At 38.4% G+C, this 20,866-nt stretch overlaps 1 protein-coding gene across 2 annotated transcripts in view; it reads left to right on the top strand.

The window, feature by feature from the left end:
- Positions 1–20,574, top strand: part of COLEC10 (collectin subfamily member 10) — a 197,916-nt gene extending 177,342 nt beyond the window's left edge. For both annotated transcript variants that reach the window (XM_086336408.1, XM_086336409.1), the window contains 3 exons: positions 8,995–9,048; positions 10,790–10,885; positions 13,575–20,574. In XM_086336408.1, coding sequence (XP_086192534.1) covers positions 8,995–9,048; positions 10,790–10,885; positions 13,575–13,966 — 542 coding nt within the window. In that variant the 3' untranslated portion in view covers positions 13,967–20,574. The remainder of the gene's footprint in view (positions 1–8,994; positions 9,049–10,789; positions 10,886–13,574) is intronic.
- The last annotated feature ends 292 nt before the right edge of the window (positions 20,575–20,866 follow it).

Below are 20,866 nucleotides of genomic sequence, written 5' to 3' on the forward strand. Positions count from 1 at the left end.
CAGTTCTTCTGTGTATTCTTGCCACCTCTTCTTAATATCTTCTGCTTCTGTTCAGTCCATACCATTTCTATCCTTTATCGAACCCATCTTTGCCTGAAATGTTCCCTTGGTATCTCTAAGTTTCTTGAAGAGATCTTTAGTCTTTCCCATTCTGTTGTTTTCCTCTATTTCTTTGCATTGATCGCTGAAGAAGGCTTTCTTATCTCTTCTTGCTATTCTTTGGAACTTTGCATTCAGATGCTTATATCTTTCCTTTTCTCCTTTGCTTTTCACTTCTCTTCTTTTCACAGCTATTTGTAAGGCCTCCCCAGACAGCCAATTTGCTTTTTTGCATTTCTTTTCCATGGGGATGGTCTTGATCCCTGTCTCCTGTACAATGTCAATAACCTCCGTCCATAGTTCATCAGGCACTCTATCTATCATATCTAGGCCCTTAAATCTATTTCTCACTTGCACTGTATAATCATAAGGAATTTGATTTAGGTCATACCTGAATGGTCTAGTGGTTTTCCCTACTTTCTTCAATTTAAGTCTGAATTTGGCAATAAGGAGTTCATGATATGAGCCACAGTCAGCTCCCAGTCTTGTTTTTGCTGACTATATAGAGCTTCTCCATCTTTGGCTGCAAAGAATATAAACAATCTGATTTTTTGTTGACCATCTGGTGATGTCCATGTGTAGAGTCTTCTCTTGTGTTGTTGGAACAGTATTTACTCCAGTTAAATTTATACAGTTATGATTTAATACTGCATCATTATGTTTACATTTCTCATAGCTGGGAATGGCACCATGTATGGTCTGCGATTGTGTATAGAAGTTTTGATAAATATTAACTTTCTATAATCAATTTGTAGATATTTTATGGTATATCTATTCTATTTAATGCATACATTTTATGTATTCATGACATACCTTCATCTTAATTTTTTTTGTATGTCTAGTCTATGAAGTTTATATGTGAGATTTTTCAAATTGTTGCGAATCTCCAAAAACTTCCCACCAGTGGACCACGTTATGTAGTTTGTGTATATTTCTACTTTATATATTTCAAAAGAGTAAGATGTTTCACCCCTGCTGCACTGACTTTTGGTCTGTGAGGTGATTCTGTCCCCACTGGAATGCATGGATTAAGAGTACTGTCTCCTTTTGCTGTTTCCCCGACACGTCAAGGTGTCTTCTCCTGCCCTCTGCCTTTACTCAGACAATTTTCTACCCCTCGACACCTCTTTGTCCGTCACTGTCAGTCAAAATACCTCTCATTCTTTGAAACCATAGAAAAATTGACTTCTTGATAAGGCTTTTCCTGAACCCCTCCTTTCTTTTGTGCTCCCAGCCTGAGCTTGATCATCCATTAAGCTATGAACATCTTCTACCATGGATTATTTGGTTTGTCATACAGCAGAGTATTTAAGCTCTTGAGGTTTGAAATCAGAATGATTGGGTTTCAATCCACTCAGGGTCTTTCTTATATATATTTGACCTTGTGTACATTTCTTAATCTATCTGTGCTTCAGTTCCCTCATGGACAAAATAAAGACAATAACAGCCTAAAAAAAAAGAGTCCTGTCTTCTAATCCAACTTTCTTCCATCATACTTCTCCTTGTATCAGTTTTTGGAATGGATACAAGTGTTTTGGGAGCTAGTTAAGAAGAACTTGAATAGAGGAAATATTTCATTTGGACTTAATGGAATATATCTCTGTAGTTTGTCGTCACTTCCATGTACAGTTAAGCTCCTGCTAACAATTCTGATGTAGGAATAGCTTCCAGGAATACTTCTACCACCTACCGTGCAGATGTATCCAAAGTCATGATGGAAAAGTGCAGGGGCAGAGGTCAGATCATCATAGGAATATGTCCAGGGCATCCAGCCCAAGAAATGTGTAGGTTGTACAAAAGAAACAGGGTATGAAATGTACCGGGCATTGTTCATCAGTGGAAAAATTTTCAAATCTAACAGCTCATATGTGAACAAAACTTTACAGGGGTATTTTCAAGTTTGACAATATTTTTAATTTACATACACCATCAATAATAAGTTGTGAGGTGAGAAAAATGACTTACATTGTTTATAACAAAGACAAAATTCAGATTTCTGCTACAGGCTATGAGAGATTCACCTGCATGAATCCTTCTGCTAAGAATGACTAGTTGAGTCAAAAACAAACAAACAAACATATTTGAAGGCATGAGAGGGCAACCAAATTGAATAGACTTTAGGGGCTGTGATCTGGAGAAGAAGCGGACTGCACCAAGGTAGGCTCTACATCCTGATCCATTTTTCCTTATTTACAGATTCACATGTGAGGCAGTAAAGGACCAAGAGACTTGAGCAGAAAGTTGCTCAGACTTAATTGGTGTTCAAAGTCTGCCAGAGATGAGTGGCCCAGGAAATGGGACTCTTTTATTTTTCATTTCAAAAATAAGAACCTCCAGTTAGAACTTATGAAATTCTGAATAAAATAGTCAACACATGCCCATTAATTTTTTTTTAATTTTAGCAAACAAAATCAAGGGGAACATTTAATATGAAAAGGAATAAAAAGGAATAGCATCAATGAAAACTTATTTAAAAATCATATTTGGTAGTGAAATATTGAACACTGCTCTCCTGATAATGGAAATGAGATAAGTATAGCCCTCATCAAGTCTAGTCAACATTATAGAAGAGGGTCTAGCCAGAGGAAAAATGCCAGAATAAGAGATAAGAATCACAATAGTTGGAAATGGAGAAATAAGAAGGTGATTAAGAAGGTGATTATTTCCTGATCATGTAACATACCCAGAAAAATCAAAAGAATCTACAGATAAGCTATTTGTATTGTTTTTAAGATAGCTTAACAAGGGGCTTCCCAGGTGGTGCTATGGTAAGAATCCACCTGCCAATGCAGGAGCTGAAGGAGATGCAAGTTCAGTCCCTGGCGAAAAAGATCCCCTGGAGGAGGGATGACAAGCCACTCCAGTATCCTTGCCTGGAGAATCCCAAGGACAGAGGAGCCTGGTGGGAGTTGGACATGACTAAACATGCAGGCAGAGCTTTAATTTACAAAAATCAATTTTTGTTACTAAGTACTATAAACAATTTTAAAAACTTTAAAAAAAAATTAAAAAGATTCCCTTTATTATAGCAAATATCTAGAAATAAATCTAACAAAAGATGTATAAGCTCTCTACAACAAACACTACATGATTATAATGAGAGAAATTAAAGATTATCTAAGGAGATGGAAGTAAAGCTACATTCATAGATTAGGAGACTCAATCTATGTTAACCTTATATAATGTGATTGCATCTCAGAAATCTTGAAGTCCAACATCCCATACTCTAGTTACACCTTTCCATCCCTTAACATATCCCTTAGACATAGTGTTAAGATGTCCCAAATTTGATCTGTAGTTTCAGTCTTCTCTCAATTAACATCCCAGAAGTAGTTCTCTTGGTATCTGATAAGCCAATTCAAAATTTATATGGAAATGAAAAGGACCATGGATACCCAAAGACTATCTTGAAAAATAAAAACAAAAGTGAAAGATTTAAATCAAATAAATGTTATAAATTAATGTTTAATAAATTTAAGCATTTATTATAAAGCTAAGCAATTACAATAATGTTGATTTAGTGCAGAGACAAATAGACCAGTGGAAAGAAATAAACAACGCAGAAACAGACCCCAAACTTGAGTTATGCAAAGGTGATATTTTGAAATGGGAAATGAGACACCTATCAATAAATATTGCTAGGTCAAGTGGATGAATATGAATGCAGCCAAACATACACAGCATATTATATATGAAAAGAACAATTGTAGATGCACAAAATTCATTTATTAATTAAAATGTTACATTTTTAAGTGAATTTTGTAATGTGGCACTTGACTACTTATAAAATTTAGTCATTTAGTTTTATTTCTTTTCTTATAATGTGTTGATTTTTATCAGTACTTTTTAATTTGGAATTTGGTATTTTTTTTAAAAAGTCTCCTCAAATTGTATAAGCTTTGGATAAAATCATCATGAATCTGCCTCTGGTTATATCAGCTTCACTTAACAAATGTTTAAGGGATAGAAAGGTGTAACTAGAGTATGGGATGTTGGACTTCAAGATTTCTGAGATGCAATCACATTATATAAGGTTAAGATCTCAAGTATTTCCCTAGAGATGAGCAGAAGTGGAGGGGGAGACTAAGTTATTGCAGTGAACACATCCAAAATTCAAGACCTTCATTTTTCAGTGAATTATTCTAGAGGTTGAACTTTCCTAGATTTAGATATGTCAAATCTAGATGAGACTCCAACCAGGAGAGTTGAAGTTCATGACTTTGAGCCAAGTCTTAATCCTTCCATAGATTAAGACTAGATAACTCTTGAAGAGAGGGTGGTAAACAACAGAGACAAGGGGAAGGTCGAAAACTGTACTATGATTATCTGAGCCTCAAAATGGATGAAGTTCCAAATATTGGAGAAGCAGCAGTCTGGAACGGATAGGGTTAAAAGATGCTCACTCCTTGGAAGGAAAGTTATGACCAACCTAGATAGCATATTCAAAAGCAGAGACATTACTTTGCCAACAAAGGTCCGTCTAGTCAAGGCTATGGTTTTCCCTGTGGTCATGTATGGATGTGAGAGTTGGACTGTGAAGAAGGCTGAGCGCCAAAGAATTGATGCTTTTGAACTGTGGTGTTGGAGAAGACTCTTGAGAGTCCCTTGGACTGCAAGGAGATCCAACCAGTCCATTCTGAAGGAGATCAGCCCTGGGATTTCTTTGGAAGCAATGATGCTAAAACTGAAACTCCAGTACTTTGGCCACTTCATGTGAAGGTTGACTCATTGGAAAAGACTCTGATACTGGGAGGGATTGGGGGCAAGAGGAGAAGGGGACGACAGAGGATGAGATGGCTGGATGGCATCACTGACTCGATGGACGTGAGTCTGAGTGAACTCCGGGAGTTGGTGATGGACAGGGAGGCCTGGCGTGCTGCGATTCATGGGGTCGCAAAGAGTCGGCCACGACTGAGCAGCTGAACTGAACTGATCTGATCTTCTTCAGGCCAATTCCTTATTCAAACTCCTATACATATGCACCTAGTGCACACCTATCACTGTATTACCACTATGCCTTGTTAACTTGTCTGTCATTCAACAGGCTATGAATTTCTGGAGGAAATGAACGGAAGCTATATCAGATCTATTTGTTTAAATACATATAAGTTGTATTGGGGAAATCCTGCTTTTTAATCATTTTATTCTAATGTCTACTATAAAGGAGAAACTAAATGTTTATTGCATTAAGAATGAAAAAATAAATGATATATGTCATTTCCTATGATGTGACTCTCTTTTCTACTCTTTATTTCTGTTAGCTACTACTTTCCCTTAACATTAGTTTTCAATACTGGCTAAGTTTTTTTCTCCTCCAGAGATATGCCTTGAAAATTTATGAGCATGTCTTGGAATATTTTTGAAAATGGAGGTTCAGTGTTCTGGCTCACCTGGATTAATTTCATTTTTAATCTGTACTTTGAAATTTATTGTCCTCATTTTGTTGCTGGTCCTTCTAAATTTTTCACTGACTCAGATTAATCTCAACTTTCTGGGCTGACCTTAATGTTGTCACTTGAATGGAGAAGGTAGCTTTCTGGATGTCAATATTTCATTTCAGGAATAGGAAAGGATGATTTAGTATAGGTAAATTCAATCTCATAGCAAAATAGATGCTTTTATTTAAGGTCGATAATCCTTTTACAGTGACAGTATCACAGTGTTTTGTTTGTTTAAATGCAACCTCTGATTCTTCAACCTTAAGACAGTTAATACAGAGGTGTTCTTACTTATGGGTCAAAAATTAATTTTTATATGTGGCTTTAAACCAGATTTCATTTTGGGGAAATAGACACAATGAGCTCACATCCACCATGAACTGGCTAACTACTTGGCATGCTTTCCGTTACTGTAACTCTGATTTAGTGCATGGAAGCAAACGTTGGTTAAATACCCTCTACAAGTCAAGCACAGACCTAATCCCATGACATTGTCTAATTTATCCTTCTTATGACTTTAGGCACCATCATTCCACTTTAAAAATGAAGAAATGGAAATTTAAAGGAATTAAGTAACTGGCCCACGTTTAGCTAGTAAGAGGCAGAGTCAGCATTCAAACCCTGGTTGTTCAGACTTCTGCGGTTTTTCACTCCACCATACTGTTTTGACTTCCCCATCTGTTAAAAAAAGGAAAGGAATTCATGTCAAAATACTGGAACATAGTCACAGTGCTTACATCTTCTCAGAAAAAGTCCATGTATCAATTCAAGAATCTATTCTCCACATTGTTAACATCCAGTTAAAGGCTGCTGTTTCAAAGAAGCCTTCCTTTCCTACTCTGATCCGCAGTCATCTTTGCCTTCTTTGAATACCCACCAGAGGTTTCTTTTATTTCTCTCTGTTAGGGAGTAATAGAGCTAGTGTCTCATCTCCTTGGTCTCTTATGTGCGCTTTGTTTTCCTTAAAAACCTAACATTTTGGCCGTGCTGCACAGCCTGTGGGATCCTACTTCCTCAACTAGGGATTGAACCAGCATCCTCAGCAGTGAAAGCATGGAGTCCCAACCACTGGACTACCAGCGAAGTTCTCCAAAAGCCTAAAATTTTCTAAAGCAAATACTTTATGAATACTTTTTAAATGTTTATTATTGGACTTAGACCAGAACTAGGATCATAGCAGAGCTAGAATCAGTTTTAAACTCATGTTGAATTGAAAGAGATTCACACATAAAGAAAATAAACTATTTTTAAATTAAAATATGAAGCCAGATTCATATGATCTTTCAAGTCCATACTGTTTTTGGTGATGATAAGACTTACATTACTTTCAACATTAGAGCTCTTTTTGAAGATTTTGCTTCCCTTCATTATATTATTGGTTAAATTACTTGAAAAGTACCGCAATCTGGGAAGTCAGAAGTGGTTGGGTTTTAATAGCAGCACTGCTTTTGAGTTGTTGGATGTCCTTGAGTCATTCATTTTGCCTTCCTCTCAATTTCTTCAGTTGTTAGAATAAAGATAATGATAGCACATAGCTCACTGGATTTCATATAACAATACCTCTAAAGTATCCAAACAGTACTTGACAAATGATTGGCACTCAGCAAACATATATTCCCTTTCTTCCATTAACATTGTCTCAAATCCAGTCTTATCTTTTCCAGTTTACACATAAGAGAAATGAGGAGTTTTCAGGACACAGATCTGATGTGTCCAGATCAATCTTCCTTATCAGGATGCTTGGCATACTTTTATGCTTCTTTCCCAACTACACCTCTGCTGTATGGGGTCTACTACCTGGCTCCCACCTCCACCTGCTGAAACTCCAGCACCATCTCCTCAGGAGAGCTTTCTTCCATTCTTCCAGCTGGAGCACTATCTCTGCCAGCTCCCTCTAACATTGGACAGAGTATGTTATCTCTGTTCATGGTATCTCTTACAATATTTACCACATTCCATTGTCATAGATTTCACCATGGTCTCATTTCATCTAAGCCCAAGGTTCAGAGACATTCCAGTGCATACTCAAACTACATTCAGAGTTTCAAGGAGCCCCCTCCTTTTATCTGGGGAGCTCCTGAAGGTCTGGCATCACTGTAAAGAAAAGCATCCATGTGGGTCAATTAGGAAAGGCTCAGCAAATCCTTGATGCCCTGGTCAGCATGAATTTCTGGATGATCAATGATCAACAAGCACAGGACTCTTAATGAAAAGTGATCAGCAAAGACAGAATAGCTAATGGACAGGCAATATGGGGGATCCTTTCAGTTTTCCCTTTTTGTCGGGAAAGGAAGGAATTAGGCAGAACCTCAATGCTGACTCCATTCCCCTTTACATTGTCCCCTCCGTTATTTACCCAATTCCTGGCCATATCATTGTCCTACAAGAGTAAACCTCATACTCTTCTTTAGCCTGTATGACTATCATCCTGTATTTATCTCCCTGAATTTTTTCTTATTCTTTTTCCAGATCTCCACTGAAGCATAAGCTCTATTTTACTTCTATCAGGATCTTCTCTTTTGATTCCCCCAAAGTTCAGCCAAACATTTCCTCTTATAAATCAAAAGCTTTTGCTTTCAATTATTGTGTCTGATGTGGACTTCAAGAGCCTATTTTGAAGTTGAAAAAAGTCAGCTTTTTTTTCTCTCTGCTTTAACAATTCTGATTCTCAAATTTATTTTGTCGACGTCTCTGATTAAGAAAAAGGTCACATAAAAAAAAAGAGCAGAAAGGAAAATTATCAAGGTTGATATTTCAGAATAAGATTTTTGACACAACTTAATATTATCAGTATTTGCATACATCACATCTCTTCCAAAAAGCATAAATTCTTTCAAGCCAAAAGTTTAATCTTGTCTCTCTTTATCTCTTTTCAAAGTACCAAGCAAATGTTTTGTCTTTCATAGAGTAAGTAAATAGTATGTATTTGTTGAATTAAATTGAAAAAGCACAATATATGTTTTTGAAAATCCAAGGGCAAAGCCACATGGAAGAACTTAGGGGCATAATATAATAAATACACAGACACTGTGTTATGCTAATCAATTGATTCAGATATGTAAAGCAATGGAACTTTAAAAATTAAAAACATGCAGAATATTGTATTAGCTGTGCCTAGAAGGCCACATTATAAAAACATGTTAGTGGCATAAATGACACAAAATTAAATGTTTATACATTCAGCTGGAATTCTGTATTCCATCTAATTAAATTATGACTTATTTGATTAGTTATACCTGTGCAGCCAACTCAAAACCAAATTATTTTTATAATATTAGTAAATATTACTTGGAGATATTACAAATGAAGTTTAAAACCTCTTTCTTCTTATTTTAAGTACGTAATATATTGTCTGCCTGATATAATTATATTTCATTATATTTTATGCATTTAATTCTACTCCTTAATAGTACTATTTTATTTAGTTGTTCTTTTCATGGCTATTGTTTTTCTTCAGGTGACAAAGGGGAAAAGGGTCTGCCTGGAATACCTGGTGGAAAAGGCAAAGCAGGTATAATATGCTCATTTTTTCTTTTTTAAATTAATTTTTATTGTAGTGTGGTTGCTTTACAATGTTGTATTAGTTTCTACTGTACAGCAAAATGAATCAGCCACATTTTCTTTATCCATTCCTCTGTTGATAGATATTCAGGTTGCTTTTCTTTTTAATTTTTAACATCATTACAAAACTATTTGTCTCAAAAATAAATATATTTAATAGAAGAACAATAGTCTGTTCAGTGTGATTAACCTCCTTTTCCTTGGGCCAGAGGGAAGGAAGGAAGGAAATTCTCCTCTCTCTCTAGTGGTGACTTTTCAGGCCCTGTGGAAGGGGTGGAAGGACGGTGGTTCATTCCACCTCTGCCACGCTTGCTTGAGGTAGCAATTCTAGTACATCAGGAAGCAGCCCTCATCCCCCTAGACCAAGAGGAAAATCCACAAGGGCCTCAGCAATAGGACCAGCAATAGGCTCAGCCTTTCACCAGAGTCTCAACCAAACACTGGCCAAGCATTTTGTCACCAGCAAACTGGCCTGATGGACAGAGTCCTGGCGGTTACAGAACATGCATCAGTGGTCCGGAAGCCTCTCCCTGATACTGAAAAGAGGACTCTTTCCAGTGCTTGATGCAGGGAAAGAAAGTAGCTCATTCCTGGTGAGCTTCAATTATTTCTATCCGTAAAGGTGTGAGCACACGCATGCTTAGTTGCTCAGTCATATCAGACTCTTTGTGACCCCATGGACTGTAGCCTGCCAAGCTTCTCTGTCCATGGGATTTTCCCAGCAAGAATACTGGAGTGGGTTGCCATTTCCTCCTCCAGGGGATCTTCCCAACCCAAGGGATCAAACCCACATCTTTTGCATCTCCTTCATTGGCAAGTGGATTCTCTACCACTGAGTCACCTGGGAAGCCCTTATCCATAAAGATGTAGAGAAGCCTAATTCTAAGAACTGTTTTAAATTCCTTATATTTAACTGTGAATATGGATAAATAAAGCCACAGATTTCCCCCCCCTTTGGCTAGTAAAATTCATTTTGCTTTTCAACCATCAGAGAAAAAAGCAAATGGAAATGTTGACATGAAGCATCGTTAAATAGGAAAAAAGAAGCATTTACTTTACATCATTTTCCTTACAGGTTTTTCTCAGCCACATTATCAGTAGGTGATTGAAAAGGTAAATGAGTGAAGGGGGATTAGTGGCAGAAATTAAAATCATAGTTAATCCACAAATGGGACAACTTGCTCTTAAAATTATAAGATGAATCTATTCACAAGATTTAAACTTAGTCCTCGAAACATTAAGCTATACTCCAAATGGATAATCAGAATTAACATTAATTTTGTCATGAAAGGTTTCTCCCAACTAACAATACAGTAACACAAGAGAAAACTAGAAATATGTTTTTAAAACGCTGTAAAGATTTTATTCTGAGACTGTAGAGGTACATTCTGTGTTCAACAAAAACGCCAAATGATTCCCAATATGTGAGCAGTGGTTTGTCACATTTACTGTTCTTTTTAAAAAACTGGTTTAGAACTCTCTTTTAACTCCTTCAAATTATTGTAAAAGATATATTCAGAATTCCTGTATATTGGAAACCTTGTCTTTAATAAAAGACAAAAAGCATCACCATTCACAGAAAGACATAGCTAGACTAGAAAAAGACAGTAAATATTGGGAAGAGAGCAATTGCCTTTCTTATCCATTCTTCATGGGCATCAACATGAATTGACAGCTTTGTCATTTAAAAGGTACTGTCTGTGATTGTGGAAGATACCGAAAAGTTGTTGGACAGCTAGACATCAGTGTGGCTCGCCTTAAGACTTCAATGAAGTTTGTTAAGAATGGTGAGTCTATTCTCATTTGCTTTGTGGTATTTATCCATGGATCTATCTCTTTCATCATGGCAACTCTGGGATTTTCCTGGCTGTCTAGTGGTTAGGGCTCTTCACTTCCACTGCAGGGGGCATGGTTTCTTTCTCTGGCTGAGGAACCAAGATCTTGAATGTCACATGACCTAAATAAATAAATAAATACAAATTTAAAAATAAAACAATCTTTTTCTTAAAGAAACAAAAACAAACAAACCACTGCAATTCCAATATCCCTAGCAGAAACTAACTTAGTTTGGGCAAAGGATTATTGAGATACTGTCTCCAGTTTATAGCTCTCTTAGAATCCTGATTATCCACTTACTCTAGTATACTTCAGGTCCTGTGGACATACATATGTCCATTCCGATAGGTAGAAAAGGGGATTTTAGTGACAGAGGGGAAGGGAGAAAAGGCAGAGTTTGAGTACCTGGGCCTTAAGAAAAAAAGAGACAAGAGCCCAACAACCAGCATCTTAGAAAATAAAAATAGTAATGAAAACAGTAGTTGCTTTGTTGATTACTTGCAATAATACTAATTTTTATGATTAGACTGAAGTTTAGAGAGATTACCTTGCCCATAGATACACGCTAATGAGCAGTGGAGGAAGGATTTGAATACAAGTTTCACTGACTCCTCTGCCCTCAGTACAAGTCAGTGAGAACATCCTGCATTTCTCTAAACTGTGCTAGTTCACGTTACCCTTTTTGTTTTCTCTCGTATTTCCCCAGGATGGTTAGCAGTAAAACCCTTAAAGTGGGGCTTATGTGCTCGCTCCTGAGACAGTATGAATCAGGGAGCTGTTCTAGTTGCTGTTACAACTATTTTCACTTTGTTGTACTTTTATTTATTGGGTTGGCCAAAAAGTTCATTTGGGGTTTTCCATACAATGGTACAGAAATATTATAATCCAGGAGTATTTACTTACATTAGTAGAGGCACACAAATGCTACCTTGTGTCCATCCTCATCTTGTAATACTAGAGGCATAGGAAATGTTTGATATTAATTAACCCTCAGTTATAACTCTGGTTATAACCTGTACAGATGCTGCCTCTGACCTGACTTTGACCCCAATGACTAAACCAAACTCCAGAGGTTTAACATAGTGCTATAGTTCTTAACATTTGAGTTCTCATAGTTTTATTTGTAAATTTTAACTTATAGGCCCTTAAGGGTATATATACATATATATGTGTTGTGTGTGCTTGGACCACAAAGCCCAAAACATATATAGCATATCATGATCTTGGGATGATACTGACTTCCTAATTCTCTCCTGAATCTTACTCAGAAGCTCAATCTATTTTATGTACCTGAAGTGAATTATGTGTTGTTGTTCAGTTTGCTAAGTCCTGTCCAGTTCCTTGAGACCCCATGGACTGCAGCACACCAGTCTTCCCTGTCCTTCACTGTCTCCTGCAGCTTGCTCAAACTCATGTTCGTGGATTCACTGATGTCATCCAACCATCTCATTCTCTATGGCCCCCTTCTCCTCTTGCCTTCAATCTTTCCCATTATCAGGGTCTTTTCCAATGAGTCAGCTCTTCACATCAGGTGTTCAAAGTATTAGAGCTTCAGCTTCAGCATCAGTCCTTCCAATGAATATTCAGGATTGATTTCCTTTAGGATTGACTGATTTGATCTCCTTGAAGTCCAGGAGTGAAGTATAGACCATCTCAGTTGATGCATATATTCACAGTCTGGGAACCTGGCCAGAAGTGGATGAAATTCTATATTATTTCTGTATCAGTCCAATAAGCCTTTACCACTATCCTGCACTGTAGCAGGCACTGAGACTACAGAGTGACAAGGACATGGTCTTGGGCCTTAAGATGTTCACAAGCTTAACAGATACACAATTAGGCTAAAATGTGTCAAGTGCTATGAAGTGAAGGGGTCAGTGGGAACACAGGGGAGAAAGCGCAACAGCACCTGTCTCTGTCCAGGGGCATTGGAAAGGCTCTTATAGGAGAAAGCATTTTGACTGAAATCTGAAGGATGGGTAGGAATTTGCCAGATAAAGCACCAAGAAGACTTTCCAGGCATGAAAGGCATGGAAGGGAAACAGGGAAGGGTGTGCTCATGGAACTATAAGGGTGGAAAAAGCATACATTAGGGGGGAAAGATTATCTGAGATGAGCTGGGTGACAGTTCATATAACACATCTTTGTCCAAACAGCTCTCTGCTTCACGTTGTGTGGGAAGTAAAGGAGGAAAGACAGGGTAGGGCCAGTGACAGGAATTGGTTCTCCATCAGACAGCTACACGGCATTGAAACACGTAAAATATCATGTATGAAATGAGATGCCAGTCCAGGTTTGATGCACGATACTGGATGCTTGGGGCTAGAGCACTGGGACGACCCAGAGGGATGGTATGGAGAGGGAGGAGGGAGGAGGGTTCAGGATGGGGAACACATGTATACCGGTGGCGGATTCATTTTGATATTTGGCAAAACTAATACAATTATGTAAAGTTTAAAAATAAAATAAAATTAAAAAAAAAAAACAAAGGTGGACAAAACACTGAAGCAGTGCCTACCTCATGATAGGCAAAAGAATTGTTAAATCTTGAATAAATTTACTTAAGTCTAGCAATATTATATACTTAGCTTTTCTCTGTTTGAGACAGATAATCACGTTCTTCTTTTCCTCACTGCAAAGTCATAGCAGGGATTAGGGAAACCGAAGAGAAATTCTACTACATCGTGCAGGAGGAGAAGAACTACAGGGAATCCCTGACCCACTGCCGCATCCGGGGTGGAATGCTAGCCATGCCCAAGGATGAAGCTGCCAACACGCTGCTGGCTGACTACGTCTCCAAGAGTGGCTTCTTCCGGGTGTTCATCGGGGTGAACGACCTTGAGAGGGAGGGTCAGTATGTGTTCACAGATAACACTCCCCTGCAGAACTACAGCAACTGGAAGGAGGGTGAGCCCAGCGACCCCTATGGCCACGAGGACTGTGTGGAGATGCTGAGCTCAGGCAGGTGGAATGATACCGAGTGCCATCTTACCATGTACTTTGTCTGTGAATTCATCAAGAAGAAAAAGTAACGTCCCTCACCCTACGCATTCGTCATTTCCCTGGGACTATCGTCGCTGTTATTTTTATCCATCCTTTTCTAATTATACTACATTCATTCTGACTCCAGCCAAGTGAGAAATGCTAGACTAAACTTTGGGATCTTCATCGCCATGCTTATCCATGATGATTTTGATCATTTTCATACATGGTATGTTATTGATTCAGTAGCTCACCAGGTTAGGTGTCCCAAGAGAGAACGTGAATCACTCGTTGTATAGGAGATGGCTGTCTACTTCTCAAATGGAATGCTCTCTTGACATTTGCTCTGTTGACTCTCTCTAAGGCCCTGAACCACTGTCTATGGTTCACTGTCTATGGTTCATCCATGGCCCAGTGGATGATGAATTGGACAGTGGGTTGATGACTAGGCTCAAAGCCAGATATATGAGAAGGCTTCTATTAGTAATGTCAAGGTATTATCTGTCTTTGAACCCAAGGTCCCCAGTTCTTTGACCAGTCACCCACCACGGCCATAGCCACACTTGCAAGGTCCTCTGTTTGCACAGGCATTGGAATACTTTAACCTTACACCTCTATATGAGGACCTTCTAGCCTAGTGACCTATTCTAGGCCATGTGGAATCATATAGTTAAATTTTATGCTTCTGATTGACAGCCTTCACTGAAGTATACCAAACATGGGCCGCCTTTATGTACACCCACAACTTAATCCCAGGCCTCCAGATATTAACCCTCTGATCTGAGGAAAAGGGAACTCTAGAAATTGAAAAGATAAAAAGAGAAACAAATATTGTATATTAATGCATGTATGTGGAATCTAGAAAAATGGTACAGATGAATCTATTTGTAGGGCAGGAACAGAGATGCAGATGTGGTGAACAGTCATGTGGAAATGGGGAAGAGGGAGTGAGGAAGAACTGGGAGATGTGGGTTGATGTACTTGCACTGCCATGTGTAAAACATATAGCTAGTGGGAAGCAGCTGTATGGCACAGGAGGCTCAGCTCGGTGCTCTATGGTGACCTGGAAAGGTAGGGCAGGGGAGAGGGAGGGGGTTCCAAAAGATAGGGGATATATGTATAGGTATAGCTGATGTACTTGGTGGTGTAGCAGAAACTAACACAACGTTGCAAGGCAACTATACAGCCCCGCCCAATAAAGAACCCTCCCCAAAGAGAAAAGGCTAGTTCCCAAACAGTATCGTTTATACTCTTGTGCTAAGATGACCTCCTTCTATTAATATGTCTCCATTTTTTCCTCATCTTAGGTTTATCCATAGCAACTTTCCTTCTCTTGGGCCTGGAGAATGAGGGAAAGAGTTTGTGAAGCCTTCAGAGAACTCTGGAAACTTCACAGTGCTACTAACATCATGTCTCTAAGGTCTTTGCCTCTAATATATCACTCATGGTGACATTTAACGGCAGGTGCTTTATTCTGTGTAACTGTATGTTGTAAAAACCTCACATCAGTGGTGCTTTCCTATGATATCACAAGATGTCATTTCCTATGATGTCATTTCCTATGATGTCATTTCCTATGACATTTCTCCTATGACATCACAACAGTGTGTCAAGTACGGCATTTGGAACATGCCTAAGACTCACCTATATTATAATACTAAACTGGTAAAATTCTACTTTGAACTGCAGATCAAACCTCAAAGCAGCTCTCATTTGAAATTTAAAAATGAAAGTTCAGCCAAACCCTAGATTATCCCCTTGTAAACTGCTGCTCCAGTTGTAGTTTGTGACATATAATTAGACTGTTTAAAATGCTGGCAAAACAGTTAATGAACTAAGAGAAACAGATCAACAACACATGTTCACCTTAAACCATCTGTTCATGATTTCATCCATGACTAACTGGTTAGGAGAATGGATTTAATTAGGTTATTTCCGTGAATGTTTCAAGGGTCACAAACTGAGGTCCTACAGGGGCCACACAGATGACATAAATAAATGACGTGGTACAGGTGGGGACCCTGGTACAATGAACACAGACTGCCCTCCTTAAGAAACCAGCTGCTGCTTAGTCGTTGCTGTTTTTGCCATGAAGGACCCAGTGCCACTACATGATCTGATATTTAAGAGAAGTCAGAAAGCTGGAAATGTGTGAGATAGTCTTCTATTTTTAAAAGATGGTGACTCATGATTCTTAATCTAAATTCTAAGTCTATAAAACAGTCTGCTAGACAAAACTGTGACCTCTCCACTTCTCACCTCTGAAGAAAAGTTCTGAAGGTTCTAACTATATAGTAGGTCATTAGGACACAGTGACGTCAAAGTCAAGGTCGCCCATTTATACCACACTCAATTCAGCTCCAAAGTCAAGGCCAGCCATTTATACCACATTCAATTCAGCTCAATAACAGGAATTTGGTCAATGTTTATCATTCATCAGGTTAATAAACTAGTTATGGATTCAGACTTTTGAGAATATGGCATATTTTGAAGGCAGAGCAATTAAATCAGAATTACAGAGCGAGACGTCAGATCAAAGTCAGGATCCTTGAGTAGAATGCCAGCCAAGAGCTCAAGGAACAAGAGTCTAGAAATACTTTGGTAGGTAGGTTTAGTTGCCAAGTCGTGTCCAGCTCGTGTGACCCCGTGGACTATGTAGCCCACCAGGCTCCTCTGTCCATGGGATTCTCCAGGCAAGAATACTGGAGTGGGTTGGCATGTCCTCCTCCAGAGGATTTTCCTGACCCAGGGATCGAACCTTGGTCTCCTGTATTGCAGGCAGACTCTCTACCGAATGATCCACCAGGGATGACTTCCAGGATGAGAAAATAGAGAGGGAACAGACACCAAACATTGCCAACAGGCAGCTCACATCGGGACCCATATTCTGAGTCGTTCTAAGCTCCCCTAAGTGTGAATATTAATTATGTGTACTGTCAACACTATTCTTATTTCTCTTATGATCTTTGTAATAATAACAACATTTCTCTTAATGACTCATCTTTGCTGCCAGTACTTTCAAGAGAAGATGACAGAGTTTCAGTGAATAGGATTTATCCTGCAATCTTGCCTGGGAGAAATTTCGAATACACCACATACTTGATTAGATTTGTGGTGAAACTTACTTTGTGCTTACAAAATAAATGCCCTCACGTATTTATTTTCCAAGTAATCCTGATAAACTCTAAGTATGAAGGGCAGATATTTTTAATGTCATCTTCCCAAAGAGAATACTGAGGTCCAAGGAAGCCAAGCAATTTACCAAAATCAATATGTGAGAAAAGCAGAACTCCAGCCTGCTGATTAAAACTCTCAATCCAGTGTTCTCTCCTGATTTTACTCTTATTTTGAACGGAATTTCATCCATGATTCTCTTGTGATAACAGAGGCACAAATAATCTCTCTTGATTACTTTCCAAAGTTAAAGATCAGGGCTAATTAACAGAGATGCTAGCAGTTCAGAAATGTGTGTTACAGATATGGTCCTCGCAGGTTTCTCTTTAAATTTGAGAATGTCTACACATGTCATTCGGAGAAGGCAATGGCAACCACTCCAGTACTCTTGCCTGGAAAATCCCATGGACGGAGGAGCCTGGTAGTCTGTAGTCCATGGGGTTGCTAAGAGTGGGGCATGACTGAGTGACTTCACTTTCACTCTTCACTTTCATGCATTGGAGAAGGAAATGGCAACCCACTCCAGTATTCTTGCCTGGAGAATCCCAGGGACAGAGGAGCCTAGTGGGCTGCTGTCTATGGGGTTGCAGAGTCGGACATGACTGAAGCGACTTAGCAGCAGCAGCAGCACACATGTCATTAAAGTTGAGGAGGTGACAGTGCAGCGTCACTATAGTCTTACAGATAACTTACAGGGATAACTATAGGGAAAGCAAAACAAATATCTTAAAGGCATGATACAAATGAACTTATTTAGAAAATAGAAACAGACTCACAGACATAGAGAATGAACTTACGGTTGCCAGGGTGGGGAAAGGATAGGGGGAGGGACAGTTAGGGAGTTTGGGGTGGACAGATACACAATGCTGAATTTAAAATGGATAACCAACAAGGACCTACTTACTGTATAGCAAAGGGAACTCTGCTCAAGTTATGTGGCACCCTGAATGGGAGAGGAGCTTGGGGGAGAATGGATACGTGTATATGTATGGCTGAGTCTCTTTGCTGTCCACCTGAACTGCACAACGTTGTTAATCGGCTATACTCCAATATAAAAATATAAAATGAGCAAGCAATTATTTGTCCCATAACATAATTCAGTAGAGCATTCCCTTAAATGGCATTTAAAATAAATTTCATTCTCAAAAGATAACTATTGATTCAACTTTTTAGGAATATAGCTGGGCATTTCCCAAGGATGACACAAAGGTTCCAGGGGATGAAAATTAAAAATTTATTCACAGCTGCACAACACTGCCTTCTCAAAGCAACACATTCTATAACTAGGCAAGAGGAAAGAGCTTATGTCCAGAGTCATCGCCTAAACATAATAAAAAGGTCCTGTGTTGAGACACACATAACAAACATTGATTACAGTTCGGATAATTCACCCATAAAAACTCCTGGTATTAAAAAAAAAATGTATTTTTTCCTGCTAAGATGTATGTTGCCCAAATATGAACTGCTTTGATTGTTATTAACCAATTAATTTTTAGCTCTCTGGATTGCATACCTGGAGACATAAAACAGCTATGGAATAAGAAAAGTTAACAAAATAGCAGTACCCACTGCAGTTGCCGCAGTTATGGTATACATACATTTTTTTATATGAGACTTTCTTTTACTGCCCCCCAACAGATGGCCATAAAGTCCATATCCGAAGGGTTTTAGTAATTTGCTAACCCCATTTGAATTCTTTTTCTTACAGTGAACTAAAATACTTCCCTCTGATGTCCATCTGTCTTTCTGCTGTTTATAACTCTGAAAAGGCCTGGCCCTGAGACAAGCTAGGGCAGGCTCTTAATGAAAATACAAAACAAGGCAGGAGAACTGTGCTCACTCTGGCACTGGTTACTAAGGTGAATATCAAGTTTTGCACACGTCTCTAAACCTAGATGTTATGCCCTACACCCAGTGAGTTCAGATTTTGTTGGTGAGGCATTAGAGGCACAGATAAAGAGTAGAACTGAGATTCAAAATCATGTGAGAATCTCAATTATAAATAATCTATTTATTGGATTGGCTAAATAGTTCTTTTGGGTTTTTCTGTAAGGTGTTACAAAAACCCTGAATGAGCTTCTTGGCCAACCCAGTTTAGGAGAAGGTATATGGTGGACAGGATTAAACTCCAAGGGAGGAGGCTATTAAGAGGTCAGTGGTTTGGTAAGACCTCATTGAGTGGGTTCAAGGCAGGTGTCCAATGCCAGTGGGATGAAGTCCAGGTCAGAGTCCAGATGTGTTAAAACATACATGGTGAACAACTGACTTAGGTGGAGAGTAGAGCTCACTAACTCGTTAATTCACCAAATATACTTGAGCGTTTACTATGATATGAGGGCCAGAGGCACAATGAAAATGAAGACAGATCAGATTCCCAGCCTCATGAACAGAACTCTCCTCTGGCTCATCGAACATCAACGCTACCATAATAAAGCCGAAAAGTTAATCCATTGTTGGGGGTGGAATATATAAACCTATTCTATTTTTACTCCTACTTCCTCTTCAATGTAACACCTTTTCAAAATTATACTGAAACAAGTCAGACAAGGAAACTTTTTTGATAAAAGTACCACAGTACCATTTCTTGAAGAGCAACATTAACATATTTCTTCAAATACATTTTTACATTCCTGTAGGCTGACTAATTTTGATGTGAACAAGAAGTTCCTGCATCATTGGGTATACCCACCCACACCACTTTTTTACAAGACAGAATATATCCTTGTGTCTGTGCTTGGATGAACACTGACCCCTGATAAACGTTCCTCCACATTATTTTCTTCTGGTGACCTACACCAAAATTCAATGAAACCCAGATTTGCCACAGATTGTCACTTTCATAATAAAGACAGGTAGGAAGAAGGGAGAAGTGAATCAGACATTTTATAATTTATTAAAATGTGAGTACGGTTACCTTGAATTAATCACCATGTTGGCATCTGCAGCTGGAAAATAAGAGATCAAACTGTGTCCACACAATTTTAAAATCTATGTAACACTTTGGCTGATGTATTTTTCACTTTAAAACCCTTACACAGGCTAATTTATCAAGAGTTAAGTAAGCCTTATTCTTTGTACAAATCTGGTTGTGGGCTTTGGGGGGAGGTGATGGAGATGAAGATTGTATACAACCCATCCCCTGATACGTTTATAGAATGTCAGTTGCGAAGAGTAATCATAAGCTCCATCACAGTATGTGAAAAGCCAAGATACAGAAACATTTCCTAAGTCTTGAGAAAATGAGATAAGTGGAGACATAATTACAAAACACATTCAACTTAAATCCAATAAAATCTAGGTGAATATTTTTACTAAGAAGTGTAGAAAATGGGATGGGAGTTGGGTGGTAGGGAGGGGATATATATGTACACATATGGCTGATTCACGATGTTGCACAGCAAAAACTAACACAAGACTGTAAACCAATTATTAATATATTCCAATAAAAAGATTAATATATAAAAAAGAAATATAGCACACATAATGGATAATTGTGGGAGACTCTTTCCTAGGAGATCACAATTTCATATGTGTATTTCCTGAATCAACTCAGAGAAGATGATTCTGAAGAAATCTTACCAGAAGAAGCATATGTGTTTTTACACATAGACGTTTTCTGGAAATGTTTATGTTTAAAATAATAATATGTTTCAGAATATATTTCCCCAAGCTCCCTGATTTTTCTGATCTTATCTTTGATTCTGCTGACATTGGTACATTTCAGGGACTCAATCTCCGGGAAGAATGAAGGATTTTTGTACAGGCATTTACAAGCC

This window comes from Bos grunniens, chromosome 14 (genome assembly GCF_055505025.1).
Source record: "Bos grunniens cultivar Pamir isolate PY7600 chromosome 14, Bosgru_T2T1.0, whole genome shotgun sequence".
NCBI classification, from domain to species: Eukaryota; Metazoa; Chordata; class Mammalia; order Artiodactyla; family Bovidae; genus Bos; species Bos grunniens.